At 42.9% G+C, this 24,051-nt stretch overlaps 1 protein-coding gene across 6 annotated transcripts in view; it reads right to left on the reverse strand.

The window, feature by feature from the left end:
* Positions 1-24,051, reverse strand: part of LOC147021771 (UNC93-like protein MFSD11) — a 156,289-nt gene that overhangs the window by 76,512 nt on the left and 55,726 nt on the right. For 5 of the 6 annotated variants that reach the window (XR_015060920.1, XM_085892126.1, XM_085892124.1 and 2 more), the window contains 4 exons: positions 22,948-23,013; positions 22,392-22,514; positions 3,820-4,009; positions 3,548-3,683 (listed from right to left, as the gene is read on the reverse strand). Coding sequence is in view for 5 of the 6 variants with exons in the window: in XM_085892126.1 (XP_085748252.1) it covers positions 3,548-3,683; positions 3,820-4,009; positions 22,392-22,514; positions 22,948-23,013 (515 nt within the window). In the remaining variant the exon portion in view is untranslated. The remainder of the gene's footprint in view (positions 1-3,547; positions 3,684-3,819; positions 4,010-22,391; positions 22,515-22,947; positions 23,014-24,051) is intronic. The other variant, XM_085892125.1, reaches the window with a different exon arrangement.

Below are 24,051 nucleotides of genomic sequence, written 5' to 3' on the forward strand. Positions count from 1 at the left end.
ATTGTATATGTGTGCTTCCCGTGTGCCGCGAATAAATGTGCTTTGTGTTGAACTGTTTCCCGCTTCGCTTCGTCATTTCCTTCATTGAATCCTCATCTTGCTTCACGTAAAGGGTTGGTAGTGGGCTGAATACGCCCGATAATTAATCGAACCGTCGAGGTCGACGATAACACCGCTCGGTTATCCCGATAGTACGGAACGGGTCGCTTAAGTGGCCCGTGTCCGAAGTCGACCTGCGGCGAGGTGCGATCGCCCGGTCTACCCTCCGCGTGGGTACTTAGGTAGGTCGAATTTGGCGAGCAACCCTATCCCACGCGGGGGCTGATTGGCTCGATCGCGGTGAGACCGAAAGGTCCACCCGTGACTGGTTCCCGGCGTTAGTCCGAGAGGGTCACTACTGGATTGTCCGTCCGGTGGGCGACGTGCCGCGATTCGAGTTACGTGGCCGTCAGCACGCCGGCGGGCGCGAATCCGCAACAATATATATCTTCTTCTTTCGGCTGCTCCCGTTAGGGGGTCGCCACAGCAGATCATCCGTTATGATCCGCATACTGATTTGGCATAGGTTTTACGCCGGATGCCCTTCCTGACACAACCCTGGTCGCCTCTTACGACACAGGGATAAGGATTGGGTTTCACCATGATTCTGGGCTGCCCTACACCCTCTCATAGCGTGGCCCAGTGCAGAGGGCCCGTCCTCAAGCGATCCTCCAACCCAAGCCTCCGAATTGCCGGATTACAGGCGGACGCCACTACACCCGGTATATATATATATATATATATATATATATATATATATATATATATATATATATATATATATATATATATATATATATATATATATATATATATATATATATATATATATATATATATATATATATATATACATATATATATATATATATATATATATATATATATATATATATATAATAGCCTGGTGTTGGCGTAGTTGAATTAATACACACCAGGAGGTTGATATATATATAGCCTGGTGTTGGCACAGTGGTTAGGGCAGCGGCTTGGGATCCAAAAGGGCCTGAGTTCAAGCCCCGTTGGGCCACTGAATTAATACACCAGGGGGTTGACTCAGCCTGTCATCCTTCCGAGGTCGGCGAAATGAGTACCAGTGTACTGGGCCGGTGTATACCCTGGTTAAAATAGGTGTACCAGATCCCTGTGTCGCAAGAGGCGACCAGGGTTGCGTCAGGAAGGGCATCCGGTGTAAAACATGTGCCAAATCACTATGCGGATCATATGGATGATCCGCTGTGGCGACAACTAACGGGAGCAGCCGAAAGAAGAAGAAGAAGAGATATATATATATATATATATATATATATATATATATATATATATATATATATATATATATATATATATATATATATATAATAGCCTGGTGTTGGCATAGTTGAATTAATACACACCAGGAGGTTGAGATATATATATATATATATATATATATATATATATATATATATATATATATATATATATATATATATATATATATATATATATATATATATATACATATATATACATATATATATATATATATATATATATATACACATATATATATACATATATATATATATATACCCACACACATTCACACCAACAGATACCAGGCTGTTGTAAAGGAATTTGTTCCCAATAGAGTGTGTATTATTTTGGAAGTTCGAGGAATTTCCTTTGACAGCATATAATATTAGCAGGGACCTGCAGAAACCAACCCCAGCAGGGACCCAACCCAAGTCCTCAACTCCCCTTCCCCCAAAACGTAACCACAAGTCCTCAACCCTGCATCCCCAAAGGTTCAACCCCCCCTTTCCCAACTCTGTCCCTTATTTGCCCCCCTCCCCACTCCAACTCTCTGTCCTCCACTCACCCTTTCTTCTTGAATTCCTCAACCCTTCCCCCCTTCCCAACCCCAAGTCTGCATAATAGTCACTCACAGGCAGAGCAGGATTAAGGTGGGGGCACAGGGGGAACATGCCACACGCCTCTCTAGTCATGGGTGTTAAACCTGCCCGTATTCCATGTCAGTGACTTAAATTATACAGTTCACTCTTTTTGGACAAATAACACATTGAGATCCAAGTCGATGATGGCATGACGTATTTTTAAGGGTGGCAGGAATTTGAGTGTGGTGCTTGGCACAAAGTGCTATTTGTACTTGGCACAAAGACAACACATGATTGTATACATGTGCACATCATTTTTTTTTCGACATCAAATCCAATATGGCTGACTGACGGACGGCCATTTTAGTTGTAAAAAAACCCAATGTTGTACACGTCCTCAACCATTTCTCAGACAAGCATTTACCGATGTTGTTCAAACTTGGCACACAGATAACGAATAATGGCTTTCATACGCACATCGTGTTTTTTTCAAAATCAGATCTAAGATGGCTGACTGGTAGCCAATTTGTTACTGAAATCTGTCCCCAACCATTTCTCAGACATGCATGGTCCAATTGTGTTCTAACTCGGCAAAAGCACAGTACATGACTACATACACGTGCCCCTCACTTCATTTTGTGATCTGATCAAAGATGGTAGACTGGTGGCCATTTTAGTTGTATATACAGTAAATATGGGCTCACCCTTTAACTCCATACAGCAAAATTACTAAAACAATGGGGGCTACGACTTTTTTTACTTGTTCATTAAGTTTTCTTCTTGTGCCTTTGTCTTTAATGCTAACGGCTGTTCATTTATTGAAGGGACATTCCATTTGGTCATACGAATAACCATTCATTATTTAGTTATCACTACAGACACCATCAGAACTGAAAAATCCAATCTATGTGTAAAATAGTGAGCACGGATGTGGTCAACTTTGCATTTCTCCAGTAAGGGGGACAAAGTGACACACTCAAGGAGCAATGGATCGGATCCTCACTTTGTGGAGCAGGTTTTACGTGTGAATGCCATTGCTAATAAACTCGTCAGAGCTGGAGGACGAGGTGAAATAAATTAACTTTGACATTATACTGCACTCTGTCTCTGAAAAGAATGGTAAAGCTAACCACAGGGGACAAATTGAGGATAATAAAATATGAGAGAAGCACATAGAGCAGAGGTCAGATAAGATGAGAGTATAGGATGGATAGACAGTAGGAGCAGCAAAAGCAAAGGAGACTCGCTGCAGCATCTGTTCAAAGTTATTTCTTAGATCTGTTATTATATGCATAGATAAATTATAATACGTGAACTACTGGGTTCACCAGTGTAAATTGAAATACCAGTAAAAGGGTGAATCCACTTCATCATTCCTGTGATCGGATTCCATCGAGAGAGTCATGGTACCACTATGGCCATGACACATATTTCCTTGAAAACATCAATTTGACCTCAAGACCAAGCCACCTCCCTGGTTGGATGCAATACTTTTCTGATGTAATTCACAGCTCAAAAGGTTAATTTATGAGACCCGTTGTTTCATATTTATGAACAGCTAAGGGTAATATAAAACATATAAGGGAAATGTCATGCACATAAAAGATGATGTACAACCTTAACCTTACCTGTACAAATTTGAAAATGGCAAAGGCTGGGGCACTGTCACTGGCATAGCAGTTGCCAAGCACATTGTACAGCTGTGTGTTGTAACAGCTGTCCCCAAAACCCAGGAGGAAACTACACAGCAAGGCAACTGCAGCACTGCACATGAATGTGGAAAGAACAAGTGAATGAGACCACATCTAATTTGGAATTCTTGGATTGGAAAAATACAATGAATGAACCAGCCAAATAACATCATCCACTCTCTGCATTCCCATCATGGCTATGTGCATACCTGGGATGGAGGTAAGACAGTTTGTCGGTGCCAATACCCCCAGCAATAGGAGCGTCAGGTGGCAGGTTGAGGAAGATTAAGACAAAAGTTGTCAAGTGAATCAGCAGTCCAAGTACCACAACAGAACTGTGATTCAGCAGAGTCTGGCACCGCTTTAGCCACTGACTAACCACTCCAAAGAGTGCACCACCTAAACATGAAGTTCGACATTAAGTACAAACATGCTATTTTGAACTTTGGTACTGTTGGTCAAAGTGTCATACGCTTCAAGTAATACAAGCATTTTATCAAAAATCTTTGGTCAACCTTGAACAAATTGCAACAAATAGTATTTCTGCTGTTTAATAATCCTTAATATGTCCTCCATCACATGTAAGAAGTCTTGAGGAATCCCAGAAGGGGAAACCTGTGAAAATCACTGGAATATGACCTCACCCAAAAATATCATTTTTGCGCATTTCAGCTTTCTTTAAACATGTTAAAGCCTATCTGAAGGTTTCAGTGGACTGTTATATACTGATTGAAATTGCTGGCAAGCAATTAGGGTTTGAAGGACGAAGAGGAAGTCCGAGCCAATAGTCCTAGCCCAGTAGTCCAATAGTCCAGTCCTTGCCAAAAAAATTGATATTAAAATAGTGAAATAAAAAACAAAACTGAGTACATGGTATTCTTGACACGTAACAACAAAAGTCAACAAGTTAGGAATGATGCTTGCATCATTATGGTATAAATTATGAAATGGAACACTGAAGACCATTTGCTATTATTGCAGATTGCCATTGCTTCCTGTTGGCTCGAGTAGAAATTTGGAACTTAGTCAGGGTGCCGGCGATAGTTCGTTTGCTCTTCGCCAAGGACACCGTGGGATCTTTAACGTCGACCAACTAATGCCAGCAGATGAGACACCCAGTTTAACGTCCATCTGAGGGACGGCACACACATTGATGCCTCACCCTGCCTGCGAAACACACCGGGATGAGAGTTTTTGTAACTGGGCCGAGATTAGACAAAATTCTCTGTATCATGGTCTTTCCATTCAAAGTTACTCAGCTCTGAAGGTGGTCCAAAATATTGAAATGATTGATCCAATCGGCAAATATGATATTTTTAAGGCTGCTCTTTCGTGAAGTGAATGATAGTCATGGCTTGTCTACTTATATACATTGGTCGAGTCTTTAAATAGCCAGCAATATGCTTCTGTAGGTCCTTGATGTTTGAAGCTAATGATCCTCAAAGAAGCAGTTTGTGTGAATCTGTCATTTCTTCATTGAATAATATGCAGTTTTTCACATTATGCTCTTTTAACATTAAGAAATATTTGTACTTGAAAATTAATTGATCGACAGTAATACCAAACTTTTTTTATTATACCAAGTTCCATGTCTTATGGAGAATTTCTATGGAAAGGAAATAATGATAAATAATAAAAAGAGTGAGAATTGCTTTGCAACATACAGTCTTTCCCCTACCGATGTGATATTTTAAATAACCCGATATACATTTTTGAAACAATCCATGCTGTTGCCGGGGTGACAGTTCATAGCTTGATCGAGATTCAAACTCCAACTGGACAGAGAGGTGAGTGTTGCATAACTATCGGCCATCCACCGACACCCTTCAATTATGCTCTTCACACAAAAGTGAAATAAATGAATATTTTTGTGCGTAATTTCGGTTTTTGCAACACTTTTCGCACCAGTAAACATATCCTTTTATTTGGCCAGTGTATAATGATGCGTTCGGTGCTGAAAATAATTTTTTAAAATAACTCCATGTACATACATGAAGCAAAAACATGCGTACAGCTAATGTGCATAAAAATACAGCATGGTTATAGACAGAGGATCATTCCAATTGCACTGGGCCAAATGGACTAACACCCAAGCCTAAGGCCTGAGGCCTGCCGATCTGTACTGCCTTGTGCAATGGCAGCGCATGATATTAATGTGGAGTCAGGGCAGCTGTCCAGCTAATGGGTGTAAAGTAGTGGGGTGTAATCAGGGCAGCTGTCCAGCTAATGGGTGTAAAGTAGTGGGGTGTAATCAGGGCAGCGGTCCAGCTAATGGGTGAAAAGTAGTGGGGTGTAATCAGGGCAGCTGTTCAGCTTCTTCTTCTTCTTTCGGCTTCTCCCGTTAGGGGTCGCCACAGCGGATAATCCGTTATGATCCGCATACTGATTTGGCATAGGTTTTACGCCGGATGCCCTTCCTGACGCAACCCTGGTCGCCTCTTACGACACAGGGATAAGGATTGGGTTTCGTCATGATTCCGGGCTGCCCTACACCCTCTCATAGTGAGGCCCAGCACAGAGCTCCCATCCTCAAGCGATCCTCCAACCCAAGCCTCCGAGTAGCCGGATTACAGGCACACGCCACTACGCCCAGTATGATATATATATATATATATATATATATATATATATATATATATATATATATATACATATAGATATATATATATATAAAACGTACATATAAAGGGTGGCCTGAAAGTCACTTTACCCCAATGGGTGTAAAGTAGTAGGGTGTAATCAGGGCAGCTGAACACTGACTCATGTATAATATGTGATATTTTCGAAGTCCACAAAGGGCATAACTCTGAAAAATTGACCAAACACTCTGAAACTCAAACTTGTTATGGAACTCATCATAATAAAGCCACGTACCAGGTTTTAGTTGAATATGTTAAAGAGTATGGGGAAAAAAAAGTCAGGAAATCACAGGTGGGATGGACAGAGAGCAAAACCTGTAGTCCCCTTCGGTGAAACCGGTAGGGGACTAATAAATATCACTCCATACCCCAAAATTGTTCTTTTTGGCCCAGGTTTGGTTACTTTGGGACATGTCCTGATGAGAAAGTGTGCGTTTTCAGGTAGAGAACTTTTAACACATGGTGAACGATATATTTGCCTCGAGGAAACTGTTGGGAAAGTGCAGTCCACATAATGTGGGAGCAAAACTAATATTCTCACCATTTTCCTTTGTCCTTGCTCTTAGACAATGCTGAGCAAATGTAAGAAACTTATTTTCACTTCCTGACTGTCTCCTTGTTCTATCAGCCAAACAAGGCAGAAATCGTTTGACGCCATCTGGTAAAGTCTTGGGCCTTATCACAAAACCTATCTTTCCAGTACATATTATATAAAATACTCTTAATTATATAGAGGCGTGTGTGGGTGTTTATCACCAAATATCTGACAAATAATTTATGTAGGAAGTGGGTTATACTTGGTTCATTTGTGTTGATGCTGTCTTGACATTTTACAAACTGTAGATTTTAACTTGTGTGCTGTATTTTAGTTCCTTGTTTTATCACACATCTCATTCATTGCTTTAGTTCTGTTTATCGGATTAACATGACATGTCGTTGCATACACGATTCTGAGGAAACCTCCAATAACTATACCATGTATCAGTTTCTTTCGAATATTACTGTTAGCATATGGCATTGCGACGATGGTGAAATTAAATGCATCCCTTTACCTCCACCACCGAAGGTGAATGAGGTTATGTTTTCACCCCTTTCTGTCTGTTTGTCTGTCTGTTTATGTACAGGATATCTCAAAAGGTTGTGGACAGATCCGGATGAAATTTTGTGATGATCTGGATGAAATCCGGATCCGGATGAAACTTGTTGATTCAATTTTGGTGAAGATCTCATTTTTTAAAAAGTGATTCTTCACCATTGAGAGATCAGGCTAAAACGAAAGTAGCACGATATCTCAAAAAGTTGTAGACAGATTCAGACGAAATTTGGTGCACAGGTTGGGTGTGTGGCAAGGACAAATTGATTCGATTTTGGTGAAGATCTAAATCCCGATTTGGATGCGAGAATTATTTAATTAAAAAGTGATTCTTCACCATTGAGAGATAGGGCCAAAAACGATATAGTACTGTATCGCATGATATTTACTTATGCAAACTTTGTTGCGAAGGTTGTTTTGATCGCTGTCTATTTATTTATTTATTTATTTGTGAATATGTGTGTTTGTTTGTTTGTTTGTTATTCGCATAACTCCAAAAGTATTGAACTGAATCGCAGAAAATTTGGTGGGATGATTGGTTATTATCCGAGGACCATTTGATTAGATTTTGGGAGCGATCGGGTCAAAGGTCAAGGTCATGAAAAGGTCAAAATCGTCTTTTTACCATAGCGCGGCCAATTTGTATCCAATTTGCATGCAACCAATGCCAAAATGTTCAGAATTCAATGCCCCCATCTTGTGATATCTGACATGACACAATGACGTAATAACCCTTATTAGCGGTTGGGAGTCAAAGGTCAGGGGGGGGTCACGACATTGCAAAATGTGCGGTTTTAGTCATAACACGGTCAATTCTTATCCGATTTGCATGAAACCAACACCAAAATGTTGACTGTTCTGTTCCCCACACTCTAATACCAATTACAAAATTAAGAGTACAAAGGTCAAAGTCGAGGTCATGAAAAGGTCAAAATCGTCATTTTGCCATAGTGCAGTCGATTTTTATCCAATTTGCATGCAACCAATGCCAAAATTGTTGTGAATTCAATGCCCAATCGTGTGATATACGATATGACACAATGACGTCATTGCCTTTGTTAGCGGTTTGGGTCAAAAGTCAGGGGGTCAACGACCTTTATTATCATAACGTGGTCAATTCTTATACAATTTGCATGTAAGTAGATTCAAAATGTTTAGAATTCAATTCCCCATCTTGTGATATCTGACATGACACAATGACGTAATAACCCTTATTAGCGGTTGGGAGTCAAAGGTCAGGGGGGGGTCACGACATTGCAAAATGTGCGGTTTTAGTCATAACACGGTCAATTCTTATCCGATTTGCACGAAACCAACACCAAAATGTTGACTGTTCTGTTCCCCACACTCTAATACCAATTACAAAATTAAGAGTACAAAGATCAAAGTCGAGGTCATGAAAAGGTCAAAATCGTCATTTTGCCATAGCGCAGTCGATTTTTATCCAATTTGCATGCAACCAATGCCAAAATTGTTGTGAATTCAATGCCCAATCTTGTGATATACGATATGACACAATGACGTCATTGCCTTTGTTAGCGGTTTGGGTCAAAAGTCAGGGGGTCAACGACCTTTATTATCATGACGTGGTCAATTCTTATACAATTTGCATGTAAGTAGATTCAAAATGTTTAGAATTCAATTCCCTATCCTGTGATGTGTAATATTTGATTTCTTATAATGTGACCAGTTGTCATCAGATTGACTTGACACCGACACCCAAAAAGGTCAGGGAGTTCATACAGAAATTATACAATGTAAGTGAATCAGTGTCAAACAGTAGGAAATTTAATGTTTTTAAACCATCATAACACATATGAGATGGCAGATGTGGTATGGGATTAAATACCCTCACAATCAACGGTTTCTGGGGGGGGGGGGCAAAATGTAGCGTTGGCGAAGGTATGCGCTCTACTGAGTGCCCATTCGAGTTCAAAAATGTATTGATTGGGCCCGATATGTTCTTGTGGATCAGGCATTATGTGGTGGAGGTATGCACTCCACCGAGTGCCCTTCTAGTTTTTCATAGTTTCATTTTGAACTTGCCATTGTGTATTGAGATTTATAGGTCCAATAAAGGATACCAATTGATCACACTAACAAATACCCACCCTACGGGCAGAATATTTTGGATTCTTGTTGACGCCTTTGTTTTGCATTTTGATGAGTGCAATGTAATAATTTTCTTGTTGTGCTGCTTTTGTCCTTTTTTTTCTCTCTTGGCATTGTGATGCACTCACTTCAATTGCAATTTAATTTTTTCTGCAAATAATATATTTTCCCAAATACATTTTCTCTTCGTTTTTCTTTTCAGGAATTCCAGCCAAAGTATTCAATACTTTCAAGAACTGAATAGCTCCACCCCAAAATCGACCATTTCTGCAACTTTTCTTGAAATTAGCTTTTTTTTTTTTTGAGCTTATCAGACTTTTGAAGATTTGTGACTCCCACCCCTCTCCCTCCCCCAAAAGGAATGCCAAGATGAGTGAAAATTAAAACTTGATAGTATCAAACCAAACTTGCACATGCACAACTTCAAGGTGCCCTCATTAATCTACTATAAATGGATGAGGTGTGTGTGTGTGTGTGTGTGTGTGTGTGTGTGTGTGTGTGTGTGTGTGTGTGAGAGAGAGAGAGAGAGAGAGAGAGAGAGAGAGAGAGAGAGAGAGAAAGAGAGAGAGAGAGAGAGAGAGAGAGAGAGAGAGAGAGAGAGAGAGAGAGAGAGAGAGAGAGAGAGAGAGAGAGAGAGAGAGATATAGATAGATAGATAGATAGATAGATAGATAGATAGATAGATAGATATATATATATATATATATTGTTATCTCTATTTGTGGGTTTCAGAAGGTGGAACAAAATCCTCCCAGGACTCAAAGTATCCACCTCTGCTTCGGAAAGGGACCACAGTTCATGGACCAAGCTGTTCAACTTTGTTGTTCTCAGAGTTTTGTTCCGAGGACTCTTTTCAGGATCGTCACCGAACCCCAGATTCCATCCAATTGTAGTTCGTTTGTGGTAATATTCTCAGGAATGGTTTTCAAAATCTCAGTGAGGTTCTTCTTTATTATTCCTGTTGCTCCAATTATCACTGACGTGCAATTTTGACGCTTTCAACTTCCAAGATCTCTTGATCGCATTTTTGAGGTCCTAGATTTTGGTTATTTTCTTGATTTCTGCATTATTTAAAGGTCCCCTGACATGCAAAAGTACTGAAATTTCATTTATATATGTCCTAGAGGAGTTTTTCATTGTGATTTCAGATCTGACAATGTTTTTTCACAATACTCATTCTGTAAAATGTAAAATTAAAAAAAACAAACTTCTTCGGGAACGCCCCTAAAAATTCGTCTGAAAGGGGCGTAACCCACATGACGTCACGTACAGTATGTCAAAGGCTGCACCTTAATTACTCGGGTGGGTGATCTACGTGATTCTATTGGCTGTGTGTTTCCACATTTGATTGGTCGACTCAATCGCTTCGTTCATTTCTGCTTTAAAAAAATCGAACATTTGGTTTTGAATAATGGATGGGATGGACTTTGATTTGTCTGGTATCGACAGTGAGTGTGAGAGAAATGAAGGATTCTGGTCTGAATCACATGGAGAATTGTCAGATAACATAGTCACGGGAGGTGAAGTTCAGGCAGCTGGAAATGAAATACGGCCTTACCAGTTCGAGGCCCGAAGCAGGACAAGCAGAGGAAAATGGCGATGAAATTCCCGGAATTCATGATGATCGGGAGGACATCGAAGGAAGACTCGGAAATAACAACTGGTTAGACTAAATCCTATTCGTAATTCAATATTTTTTTTTTTTTTTTGTATACCTTGGTCGAGGCTCGTATGAGAGCTAACACACAACTCACAGCAAGGAGGCATGAGACAAGAGGGGCGGGAGTGGAAGGGACAAAACAGTGGGGAACAGACACATTAGGTGAACTGTGGAAGGGAGAGGGATGGGGATGGGACGGGGAACATGGCGAAGAGAAGATGGACATTTCAGGGACTTTCAGGAAGGAAAGCAGGAGAAATGAAGGAAGTGGGCTTGGGTGGATTAACGGGGGTAGAAAAGATCGAGGATTTGGATGGGGGAAGATAAGAGGTGGTGGTGAACAGCTGTTTTGAAAGCCTGGAGGGAAGAATGGGAAAGAATAGAGTGAGGAAGTTTATTCCAAAGGCGGGAAAAAGAGGAATGAAAGAGTGAAGATGAGCAGTGATTCGTGATTTTGGTAGTTTTACCAGAAGGGGGTTGTTGGCGGACCTTGAGCGCCGTGTGGAAATGTGGTGGGGACAAATCGCAGAGAGAGCAGGGGGGGGCAAGGCTGGAGAGGAGTCGGTAGAAGACAGAAAGACCACCGACCAACCTGCGGTGATTGAGTGAGAGGCCCAAAGACTCAGCTTCATTGCGGGAGATGCCGATGATCTTAAATGCCCTGGTTTTGACAGCGTGAAGCCGAGAAAGGTGGGAGGCAGGAGCACCAGCCCAGAGGGGAGAGCAGTACTCCATCAGGCTATGGACAAAAGCTTTGTAAAGTGGTCAGGAGCTCAAGAGGGCCGAGGAAGGACTTAGCACGACGGAGGATTCCCAGTCGGCGACTGGCTTTTGAGGCGAGGTTGGAAATGTGACTTTCCCAGGAAAGGTCATGGCAGATAGTGAGACCTAGAAGCTTGAAAGAAAAGACTTCTTCCAGAAGATTGTTGAGAAAGTGGATGGGGGGGTTTTGTAAACGGTCCTTTCGAAGAGACATAGTGAGAGTGTGAGATTTGTCTGGATTGAAAGACATGTTCCACGTGTTGGACCAGTTTGTGATTTTATCCAGATCTGCAGTGAGTGAAGAAGCTGCTGCTTGCCGGTCTGAGGGATGACAGATGGTACGGCAGAGGGTGGAGTCGTCGGCAAAGAGAAATAGAGGATTTTCCAGAGAGTCCGAGAGATCATTGATGAAAACCAGAAAAAGAACAGGGCCCAGAACGCTACCTTGAGGAACTCCAGCCTGCACAGGAAGAGGGGATGAAAGAACTCCATTTAGGGCCACACGTTGACTGCGACAGGAGAGGAAGTCTGCGAGCCATGAGTGGAGATGGCCTTGAATACCTTGAATTCAATAATGTAAATTCGACTTGCATACTGCTCGATCTCAGAAATATTTTAGTGAGGTGACGTGAACAGCGCAGCGGACATGTTGCTTCGTGGCGAATGAATCAGAAACAAGGCCGGCGCGTGTCATCGGCCGTATCTCTCCGCGCATAAAACGAAGCAATCTCGCTGTCCGGATACGATGAAAACTTGTGTGCAGAACACACCTTGTGACACAATTGTCTAGAGTAGTCCGATAAATCTGACGTTCTGTTGCATTTTTATTTCTTTTATTAACCTCCGCCATCGAAGATGGATGGAGGTTACTGTTTTCACCCCTTTCTGTTTGTTTGTTTGTTTGTGAACAGTATTACGGAAAAACTCCTTGACGGATTTCGACGAAACCTGGTGGGGGGGGGGGGGTTATGTCTGATCCAAGGATCATACTATTAGATTTTTGACTTGGTCCAAAATCCAATATGGCCGCTATGGCGGCCAATTTGAAAAAATATTTGATTTTTTTTTTTTGCATTTCTACATATTTTAAGTGATTTCAAACCCCCCCCCCCACCCCAAAAAAAAATTGTTAGAGAAAAAAAAAATTTGCAAATTTTTTTTCAGCAAAATTTTTTTTTTTTTTGCATTTCTACATGTTATAAGTGATTTCCAACAAAAAAAAAACATGCCAAAATTATAATTGCGGCTGATTTTGGAACTTCAGGTGGATATACCCACATAAAATCAATTTCTGTCTCAAGGAATCTAGTTATGACAAATGAATTGAGTATGTAAAAGTTAAAAGTAAAAGGGAAAGTTGCAAACTATAAGTCTGTGAGCACTGTTGACGTCAAATTGAATGAATAGGATATCAGGTTCACTTGAGTGACCTAGCAGTATTGGCAGCAGAGGTTTTGCACTCTACCGAGTGCTCCCCCTCTAGTTCCTACTGTCGTCATGTAGCACCAGTAGAAAACAATGAAGAAAAGAGAATAAAAAATAAAAGCTACAGCACGTCAGATTTATCGGTCTAGTCGGACGGACGATGGATTTATCGGCAGAGTCGGACGTATGACGGATTTGTCGGACTAGTCTAGACGCTAGACTCTAGAGATCTCGAGTCAATCCACTCTGTGCGAGTTTCTGTATGTGACGTCAATGCTGCGATTCGCTGAAGTCAACTTTTTTTTAGGGGCGGGGCATAGCAAGTTGTGAAAAGCACAATAAATGATCAAAATATTGCTCTAATTATCCCATTTTTGATAAAAAAAAACATGGGTGATTTCTTCACTTGGAAGGTCAAGTTAATATATAAACAAGCCGGTAGGCAACGAGGGATTAGCTAGGATCGAAGCGCTGGATACGATGCTTTTCATTGTGACCGATCCACCAACGAAAATTCATTGCCAAGACATATTGGTTCACATACAATTGTTCCTCTGCCTGGCAAGATTTTTCCTATTGCGTATTTTGCCAACTGGCACTCCTCATAAAAAATGACGGTAAAAAGACACCCTATTTTTGAAGGACAACCATTTTAAAAATAATCGGTTCGCTGGTTTGTGTTGTGGAGCCTCGCGTTGCGCGCGCGCGCGCGCGCGCACACACACACACACACACACACACACACACACACACACACACACACACACACACACACACACACACACACACACAACCCGATAAACTTCTCACAATGCTCTTGTTTGACCACACTTGAGCCACACAATATTTTTCATAAGCCACGCACACTTTCCATAAGCCACGCCCACTTTAAATAATAAATAATTGGAGGTGGTGTGTGGGTCATGAAATCGTTTTCGGTAAATAAATAAATAATTGAAGGTGGTGTGTGGATCGTGGAATCGTTTACGGAAAATAAATAAATAATTGGAGGCGGAGTGTGGGTCGTGGAATTGTTTACGGTAAGTAAATAAATAAATAATTAAAGGTGGTGTGTGGATCGTGGAATCGTTTACGGTAAATAAATAAATTATCGGTTTGCTGGTTTGTGCTGTGGAGCCTCGCGTTGCAGACACACGCACACGCACACGCACGCACACACACACACGCACACACACACGGAAAACCCGATAAACTTCTCTCAATGCTCTTGTTTGACCACACCTCCTGAGCCACACAATATTTTTCATAAGCCACGCCTACTTTCCTTCGCCACTCCCACTTTAAATAATAAATAATTGGAGGTGGTGGGTGGGTCGTGGAATCGTTTACGGTAAATAAATAAATAATTAAAGGTGGTGTGTGGATCGTGGAATCGTTTACGGTAAATAAATAAATTATCGGTTTGCTGGTTTGTGCTGTGGAGCCTCGCGTTGCACGCACGCACACACACACACACACACACACACACACACACACACACACACACACACACACACACACACACACACACACACACACACACACACGGAAAACCCGATAAACTTCTCTCAATGCTCGTTTGACCACACCTCCTGAGCCACACAATATTTTTCATAAGTCATGCCCACTTTCCATAAGCCACGCTCACTTTCCGACGTCACTCCCACTTTTCATCAACCACGTCCACTTTCCCTAAGCTCCGCCCACTTTCCTAAGCCCCTCATAAAAAATGACGGTAAATAGACACCCGATTTTTGAAGGACGACCATTTGAAAAATAAAACCTCAATCAAAAATCGGCTTGAGTAAAATTTTCTAAATATCTCGAAGTGTTTAATTCCGAAGTCTCGTTTCTCTACATTCAAAACTGAAGGACAAGTATTGAAAATACTGTATGTGGTTTTTCGGCCGCTGCACAGCAACGGGTGGTTGCTAGGCAACGAAATTCAAACGCGCATATTCCCAGACCATATGGCACCTGTTGGCAAAGTTTCATCGAAATCGGTTCGCTGGTTTGTGCTGTGGAGCCTCACGTTGCAGACACACACACACACACACACACACACACACACACACACACACACACACACACACACACACACACACACACACACACACACACGGAAAACCCGACAATAAGGGATATCTCGCATATATAGTGAATCCAATAACCAGAAAGTTTTGCATGTCAGGGGACCTTTAAACCAAAATCGCTGGGTACTGATATCTCAATCAGCAATGCTGGCTTTTCCTTTTGTTCCTGAGAACGATGTCCAGTCACGAGGCTTTGTTTTCTATGTTCACACTCGATGGGATAATCAGGTCGTATGTGAGCATGACGTCCTTATTTTCAATGATTGCCCTTGGTTCATGTTTCCATGAGTTTTCTGGAACTGTGATGTTGCAGATATGCCAATGAATCACCTTGCATACTTTGTTGTGCCGTTGTTTGTAAAGTTGTTCTGATAATTGTGTTTTGCATCCCGAAAGCAGTTGACTAGTACTTTCTGTTTCTGTCTTGCAGAACCCACACTTGTTCATCTGGCTCATTTCCATCATCTTTTAAAATCCATTGGTGTGGTGTCCTTGATCTTGGTCATTTATTATTATTTGGTCTCTGTACCAGTTGAGGTTACCTCTTCTTAGCAATTCCGAAGAACCTTTTTGTCGATCCCAACTCGGTCCAATTATTTTTTGTATTTTCATGCTCTTTTGTTGTTCTCCCAGCTGTTTGGGTATATTTGTTGATATGTCTTTTTTTGTAATTGTTGGGTCTGTATTTGTTGCCGTTTCATTTTCCTGTGCAGTATCCGTCTTCTATTTGCACCTGTTTTTGGAAACTAAGTACAGCCTTGTTCAGTAGTGGGTGGTCAATTGCTCCATCGCAACCTCTCTTAACAACCTTGTTCCATAACATCAACCTTTGAAATAACTGCTTTAACTATGTGAGGATCTGTTTGGGACTCCTCAAAACCATAACACTATTTTGTTGTATTCTTTCTCTGAAGTCTAATTTCTTTGAATCCATCTCTTTATAAGAGTCATCAAAAGTGTCCATCATTTGTTGTGAACATCCATCCATTGGGACCATAATCTGTGCAGAGCGTTGGTGCTGCGTAAGCAGTCTCCTTGGCTATTGGGCACAATCCTGGACGGGTCACCACTACAACACAGGATACCAGCATGCTGGCACTCATTTTGCCAACCTCAGAAGGATGACAGGCAGAGTCGACCCCACCTGGTATTAATTCAACAGCCGAGTGGAATTTGAACTCAGGATCCTGGGAGCCTAAGCTCACCACCCTAACCATTAAGCCAACACCAGGCTCCCCCCCCCCCCTTGTGCTCGACAAGCTGTTGGGTAATGGAACACACCCCAGCACTTGCAGAAATGTGTTCAGTTCCCAAGTTTTTTTCTTTTTTTTTGTACACATAAACGAGGCTCGTGGAAGAGCTACATGTTTCTTGTAGAATGCTCACCAAGTGGCTTAAGCACTTAAGCAAGCAGTCCAACAAAACTATTGATAAGGAACGGCTGGCTTGGCAAGTGATAACAAGCTGATTGGTAATGGGACACACCCCAGAAGTGTGAGACCGAACACCCTTTTCAGGTTCTGCCGTTTGTGTGACGAAAAAGTTAATTTTTGGTGATTTTCAACTCTTTTCGCCTTTTGTTGAGCTATTTTTTCGCTTTTCTGCACTGCTGGGGTCGTTTGGTTTCATCCTTGGGACAGGTGCTCTGATTTTAAAAACCACAACATTCTGCGTGTGCATGGGTTAGTTCATTTACTCATGAGGGGTTGTTTTTTGATCATACAATAAATCGTAGTGTGAATTTCCTAAACAATATCAATATGTATTAACATGAGGAATTGTACACATTTTATTATGATTATTGTTGTATTTGTATACATTAAGCATAGTTATTATTTCAATCCATTCATGAAGTCACAGTGCTTTCTTTCCTTAAGATGGAGCATTCCCTTTGTGCTGTGTTTATCACCACTCACAAGTTGATACGTTTTCTCTGCAAAGTGAGACCCCGCCATGGGGGGGGGGGGGTCTCGAAAGATTCTCAACCACGATTGGTCGTGTCGGGCTCCATGTTATCTGGGGTCCCCTTGTAATTGCATGGCCCTCGCACCGCCTCTGCCCGGGACCCAAGTTGAGCTCAGGACCCCTGGGCATGTGCACGCAGGGCCCGGGCATTAATCCGCCACTGAATAAAATATTCCCATGCCCACCCAGAATACAACCACCACTTTTCAACATATTTCGTCCAATGGTTTAAGAGTGCAGAAAATACAGAGTACACATCACATATGTAAATTGACTTAGTCGTTGAGAATCGACAAGGTTTTCATACAGAGATACTATTGTTGTGAGAGTAATCCTTAGGGGTTAGTAAATGCTTCATATAGTGCAGTTATCTCCTCAATATTTGTTTAGAGTAAACATAACATAATTAATGGTGAGGTGAGACATACGTCGTGGTAACGTAAGATAGATGTTCATCTTCTCTGCCACTTTGTTTGTATCTTTCCCCCACCAGATTTTGGTGGTGTTTACATGGTATTTTTCTCTGTATGCTCTTCATGTTCTTCTAAAGGCACAGAAAGTCTTGCAGTTTGTGCCAGGCAGGAATGATCAGGTGCCGTTCTTCTTTTAATGGGATTTAAAATCCCCACAAGGGGCTTGTAAAAAGCCGTAAAGGCTCATGGCTTTGGCGGTTGTGACTCATTGTGAAATAAGCATAACACCTGAATGGGCCTGTGAAAGAGAAGTGATTAAAAAGGAAGGTGCGCATCTGAATTGTTTCCTAGAATCGGAGGAATTTTGTTTTCTCCTTGGTGCTGCTTGCTGCACTGAACCTGCGGAGAGGGCTGCTGTGTCGCACCTCACCAAACAAGGGACGTCCCTTTTTCTTTCCTCGGCCGGTGGGACGGAACAATCAATCAGCTCCTCGCTGGAAGTATAACATTTTTCCTGGCTCATTATCATGCTTGCCGACCAAATCTCTTCATTGTCTCATCAAAAACCATGCAGTGCCTTCAGAAAGTAATCACACCCCTTGACTTTTTCACATTTTGTGTTACAGCCTGAATTTAAAGTGGATTTAATTTAAAAATTGTTGTCACCGAGCGACACAAAATTCACCATAATGACAAAGTAAAAACATGTTCACAGAGATTTTTACAAATTAATTAAAAATGAAAATCTGAAATGTTTTGCATCAATAAGTATTCAACCCTTGTGTGTTGAATATTCAATTCAAACTCCAAATTGAGCTCAGGTATTTCCAATTTCCTTTAATCATCTTTGACATGTCTTGACAACTTAAGTGGAGTCCACCTGTGGTCCATTCAATTGATTGGACTTGATTTTCTGAAATGTGAAGAATTTGTTTTTCACTTGGAAGCTGTAGGTTAAAATATCAGGTCAGGTATGGGAGCATGTGCCAGAACAGCGCGTCGCTGCGTCTACTTTCCGCCAGTACTCCAGGGGCCTCCGTCTGGCCATCCCCCAGGCAGATGCCAGGCCCATCCCCATCTCCTTGAGATGATGGTCAACCTGCTGCAACCATGAGGCACGTGGTCGGCCCACTGGCCTCCTCCACTCATGAGACTCCCTCGCTGAGAGAATCTGGTGAGCAGGATCAGCATCAGGAAAACGAGCCACATGTCCATACAGCTGCAGCTGATGCTCACGGACTATGCAGGTAACAAATCTCATCCGAGTCTCTCTCAGCAACCGCTCGTTGGACACAAAATCCGACCAGCGATAGCCAAGGATTCTCCGAAGAGACCTGGTACCAAAGGAATTCAGTCTCCGTCTCAGATCCTTGGTCAGAGTCCAAGTCTCGCATCCATAGAGCAAGACTGGAAGTACCAAGGACCTGAAGACTCGGACTTTCGTCCTCCCGCACAGGTACCGGCAGCGCCACACTCCATGATCCAGTGAATCCATGACTCCCCAGGCCCGACCCAGACGTCCATTGACCTCTGACTCGCAGCCAGCAGAGATATGAATATCACTGCCAAGGTAAGTGAATCTCTCCACGACCTCAACATCCTCACCACAAACAGACACAGACAGGACAGCAGCATCCAAGATGTCACCGAAAGCCTGGATCTTAGTTTTGACCCAAGAAACCCGTAATCCCAGCGGCTCCGACTCCTCATTCAGCACTTCGAGGGCCCCCAAGAGGATGTCTAAAGTCTCCGCAAAGATGACTGCATCATCTGCAAAATCAAGGTCCGAGATCTTGACATTCCCAAATGACGCACCACAACTTGATCTCTCCGACATCCTCCCTAAAATCCAGTCCATACAAGTGCTGAAAAGTGTGGGGGCAAGTACACATCCCTGACGAACTCCAGTAACAACTGGAAATAAGTCAGAGATGGTACCACCACACTTCACAGCACTCTCAGTACCAGAGTAGAGTTCAGACATCAGATCGATCAGTTTTGGTGGCACCCCACGAAGACCAAGAATCCTCCAGAGGACATCCCGATTCACTGAATCGAACGCTTTACAGAGATCAACATAGGCTGCAAGCAGCCCCTGCCGAAACTCTCATCTGCGTTCGGTGAGGACACGAAGGGCAAGGATACGGTCAATCGTTGACCTCTTTGGTGTAAAGCCTGACTGCTCTGGACGCTGGTGCTCAAGCAGATGGTGGCGAACCCTATCAAGAATTATCCGAGCAAAGACCTTGCCGGGCACTGAGAGCAGCGTCACCCCTCGGTAGTTGTTGCAGTCTTGGCGATCACCCTTCCCTTTCCAGAGAGGGACAACAAGGCCCCTCTTCCAGTCAGTTGGGATGATGCCTGTGTTCCAGGCAGAGCACAAAACTGCATGCAACGACACGAGTGCAGCATTTCCACCAGCCTTGAGAAGTTCAGCATGGATGCCACAGATCCCTGGAGCTTTGCCCCGTTTCAGCTGGTTCACCGCAGCCCATGTTTCCACAAGCGAAGGTGGACCACAGTTTATTCGAGGGTCAGCAACAGGGATTGAAACACCCTTGACGTCCAACTCGACAGCTGGGGGATCAGCCTGGTACAACCGCTCAAAGTAACCGGACCAGCGGGCCTTCACTTCAGACTCCTCTGTCAAGAGCCTACCACTCTCTGCTCGAACTGCAGTGCTCCGAGGGATGGGCTTGGATGAACGTAATGCGCGAATTCCCCTGTAAGCGGGACGAGAATCACCTGTCCACAGGTGATGCTCTACCCCCTCACAGATTCCTCACACATAGGCCTCCTTGTCCACCCTCAGTGCACGTACAGTTTTACGCCTCAGCTCCCTGAACAGCTCAGCTCTGCCATTCAGCCTGGCCCTGTGACTCTGGTCAATGGTATCCAGTGTCCCTTGAGAGACAAAATTCTTCTTTGCCCTGCGGTGAGCTCCAAGGCATCCACCGGCAACATCAAGGACGGTGGTCTTGAAGGCGCTCCACAACTCTTCAGGACCCCCCAAAGCACCCAGACCCCCCCAAGTGTCCACTCAGCCTGTTCGCAAACTCCTCAGCTACTCTCTCATCCCTGAGCTTGCCAACATCCAGCCTCGGCTGGGATGGTACCATTCTCCAGGATTTAAGGTGCAGCTTTAGAGTTGCTACAACAAGCCTGTGGTCAGTATTGAGGAACTGAGCATTCCGGTAGACCCTGCAGTTCTGGATCATCCTCCAACGACCGTCAATGAGGACATGGTCAATCTCCTTTGCCACACCGTCAGCGTTGGAATACCAAGTCCAGCGATGAGCTTGTGGGCGCTGAAACCACGAACCAGCCACCCTAAGTCCATGACTTCTTGCAAAGTCAAGGAACTTAGTGCTATTCTGGTTCATAGTTCCTGACCCATGGGGACCAACACACACCTCATAACCATCCCTATCAGTTCCAGTCGATGCATTGAAATCCCCCAAGACTAGAAGTGTATCTCGTCTAGGGCACTGATCAACCACAGACTCGAGTGTGGCGTAGAATGCATCCTTCACGGTGAGATCACTCGCCTCAGTCGGAGCATAAATAGAGACCAGGGAAATGACACCTAAGGAGTGACGAATCCTTAATCTCATAATACGCTCGTTGACCGGTGTTACCTCAATTATCATTGGGGTCAGCTTATTGGACACAGCTACAGCAACTCCTTGGGTATGGTAACCATCAGAGCGACCAGACCAATAGTAGGTGTAACCACCCACCATTATCTTGCCGCAATCCGGTCTCCGAACCTCAGAGAGAGCTGCAATCCCGATGTCCAAACGCTTGAGCTCAGATGATAACAGAGACAGGTGATCATCCTCTCTTAGGGATAGGACATTCCAGGCACCCATCCGAAGGGACCGCCTCAGGTTAACCCAAGGAGACCGCTGTCTGGTGGACGACACCTCAGCACCACTCCGACACACTCTCCCGCAATCTGACCCAGGGATGTTACCCCGTGGTTTCCCTCCTTTCATCAAAGATTGGGGGTCCCGAAGGCTTTGCCCCAATCCCGTCATCCGGTGAGCTGCCCTGCGAAGGGAAGCTGCACAGGAGGTACTCCCACGGAGTGGGTTTTCAGATTTTTTTTGCGTTTTGCGGAATGAAGGGTTTTACGGTGGCCGGAGTGCAAATCCTGCCACTAACCTCCTAATAAGAAGTAACCCCACTGCAGGAGGACGTCCGCAGACACAGTTGGGCACTAGATATGGATGGCCGTTGGCTCACAAGGAGCTCCTCCGCCCTTTGACAGGTTTTGTTTTTAATCCTGCTGGGTGTCCATATCCAAACACCCTCCTCACCAGAAAACCTGGCGGGGGAGACGGTTTAGTCGCCGACAACCCGACCATGGAACAGGTTAGTACAGGTTTACATGGTACCTGTAGCAGGTCACAGATCGAACCTGACCTGACTTGAGTTACAAGATGTGTAAATAAAAGTGGAAAAAGTCTAGTTTAATGCAATTTAATTTCAGGCTATAAGGCAACAAAAGGTGAAAAAATTGAAAGGGGGTGTAGACTTTCTACAGGCACTACTTAGTCTGATTTGCTGAAAAGACTTTTACAAGTAAAGGGCAAACACAAGGTTGCTAATCTCACCTGTTATTTCTCCAATGCCAATAAGTATGCCAGAAAGACCAATGAGACTCTTAGCATTTGCCAAGTGATTTGTTGCACCAAGACATGTTCCATACACCCCTGTGAAAAAAGTCAGTTGCAGCCCTGACAGGTGAATAGCACACAAATTAGTACCAAATCCACAATATCACCAAACACATACACATGAGCACCAATCATCTGAATGGCAACATGCATACAGACTGTCGTCCTTAAAGGACAGCGATGGTACAGTTTAACAGTACAGTACTTCTGGCAATGCAGTCTTACAAACAAGTTCTCCCAGAGTTATGTGACTGCATTGCATAAGTAACTCAAGTTTACTAACCACCAACACAATTGCTAGGTTACTCGAACTAGTTTACAAATACATATATATATATATATATATATATATATATATATATATATATATATATATACATTATACATGTATATATAACAACATCTTCTGCACCCAATGTTGGCTTTAACGTGGCCATTTGCAACATGATACAAACAAAACAATTTGTGTTTGTGGACAAGGATATTACCTTACCTGTGTATGCGATGCAAACATTGAGCAGAAGCATGTGACGTGTAAAAAACAGCCTCACAGAGTTTCCTGGTGCAAAAAACACAACAACCAAAAACAAAACAGTAATCCATGGATCCTTCACAACATCATGACTTTGGATGTTCTAAAATTTTCATCCACATTCAATCATTTTGGAGTATACACTAATCAAAACGGGCCAACCTAATTATTCTAATCATTACAGCATAATACTTTCAGTAACAAAGTAACTGAAGAAATCCTATGATTTACTGCAAGAAAAAGAAATGCAACCAAACAATGAGTTTATCCGTTAATTGAAGCTCATGCTCAAGACATTGTCTCAGTCCCACAGCATTGTTTGACCAGCTGGGGCAGATCTGGGTGAATCAGGCGAAGCCATGTTTGCACAACCAGGTTTTCCAGCATTGGGGACAACTCTTCATCGATTGATGTAGAATCCCCATCTTGAGTAATTGGGACATCCATTCTTAGCAGGCTATTATTGATGAATGCAGTGAGTCACTGGCATAAATCCTCAGAGCGTTCATTGCTTCCAAGGCGTATGGAATCAAAGTCGACAAAATTAGCTACTGATGAATGGAAAGCAAAGTGCATACGGATAGTATGCCAGACTGAAGCCTGTGAGGTGGAGTTCTTCATACTTGTGGATCTTGAGATCACAGGACAAAATTGGCAATTTGTCCAAACATTAGTTTGAGAAGAGCTACCCTCTGTTATGCTGCCTGATCATTCCGAGCCTCAGCATCATTGTCTGTAAAACCACAGAGTGGGGAAGAAGCAGCCTTCTTAACCCAATTGACAACATCCAAAAGGAATGGAGAAAAGTTTGGATCCAATAATAAAACGTACAATCAGTTCTGTCGCCACCTTTTGAACGACATCACAGTTTCAGTTTTCGAGAGAGGCCACTGTCTAGGTGCACAATTGGAGGCTGCCATCTGTAAATGCCGTCGTATCAATCAATGTTAAACTGGAAGGTTTAACTCGGGTCCAATTTAAAATCCTCAAATCTTAGGCTTAACTGTCAGGTCAATCAGTACTAAAGCAATGTTGGATTTTCACATTCGCTCATTTGATCTGAAA

Source organism: Eptatretus burgeri, chromosome 8, assembly GCF_056783735.1.
Source record: "Eptatretus burgeri isolate ZD-2024b chromosome 8, Ebu_testis_v1, whole genome shotgun sequence".
NCBI classification, from domain to species: domain Eukaryota; kingdom Metazoa; phylum Chordata; class Myxini; order Myxiniformes; family Myxinidae; genus Eptatretus; species Eptatretus burgeri.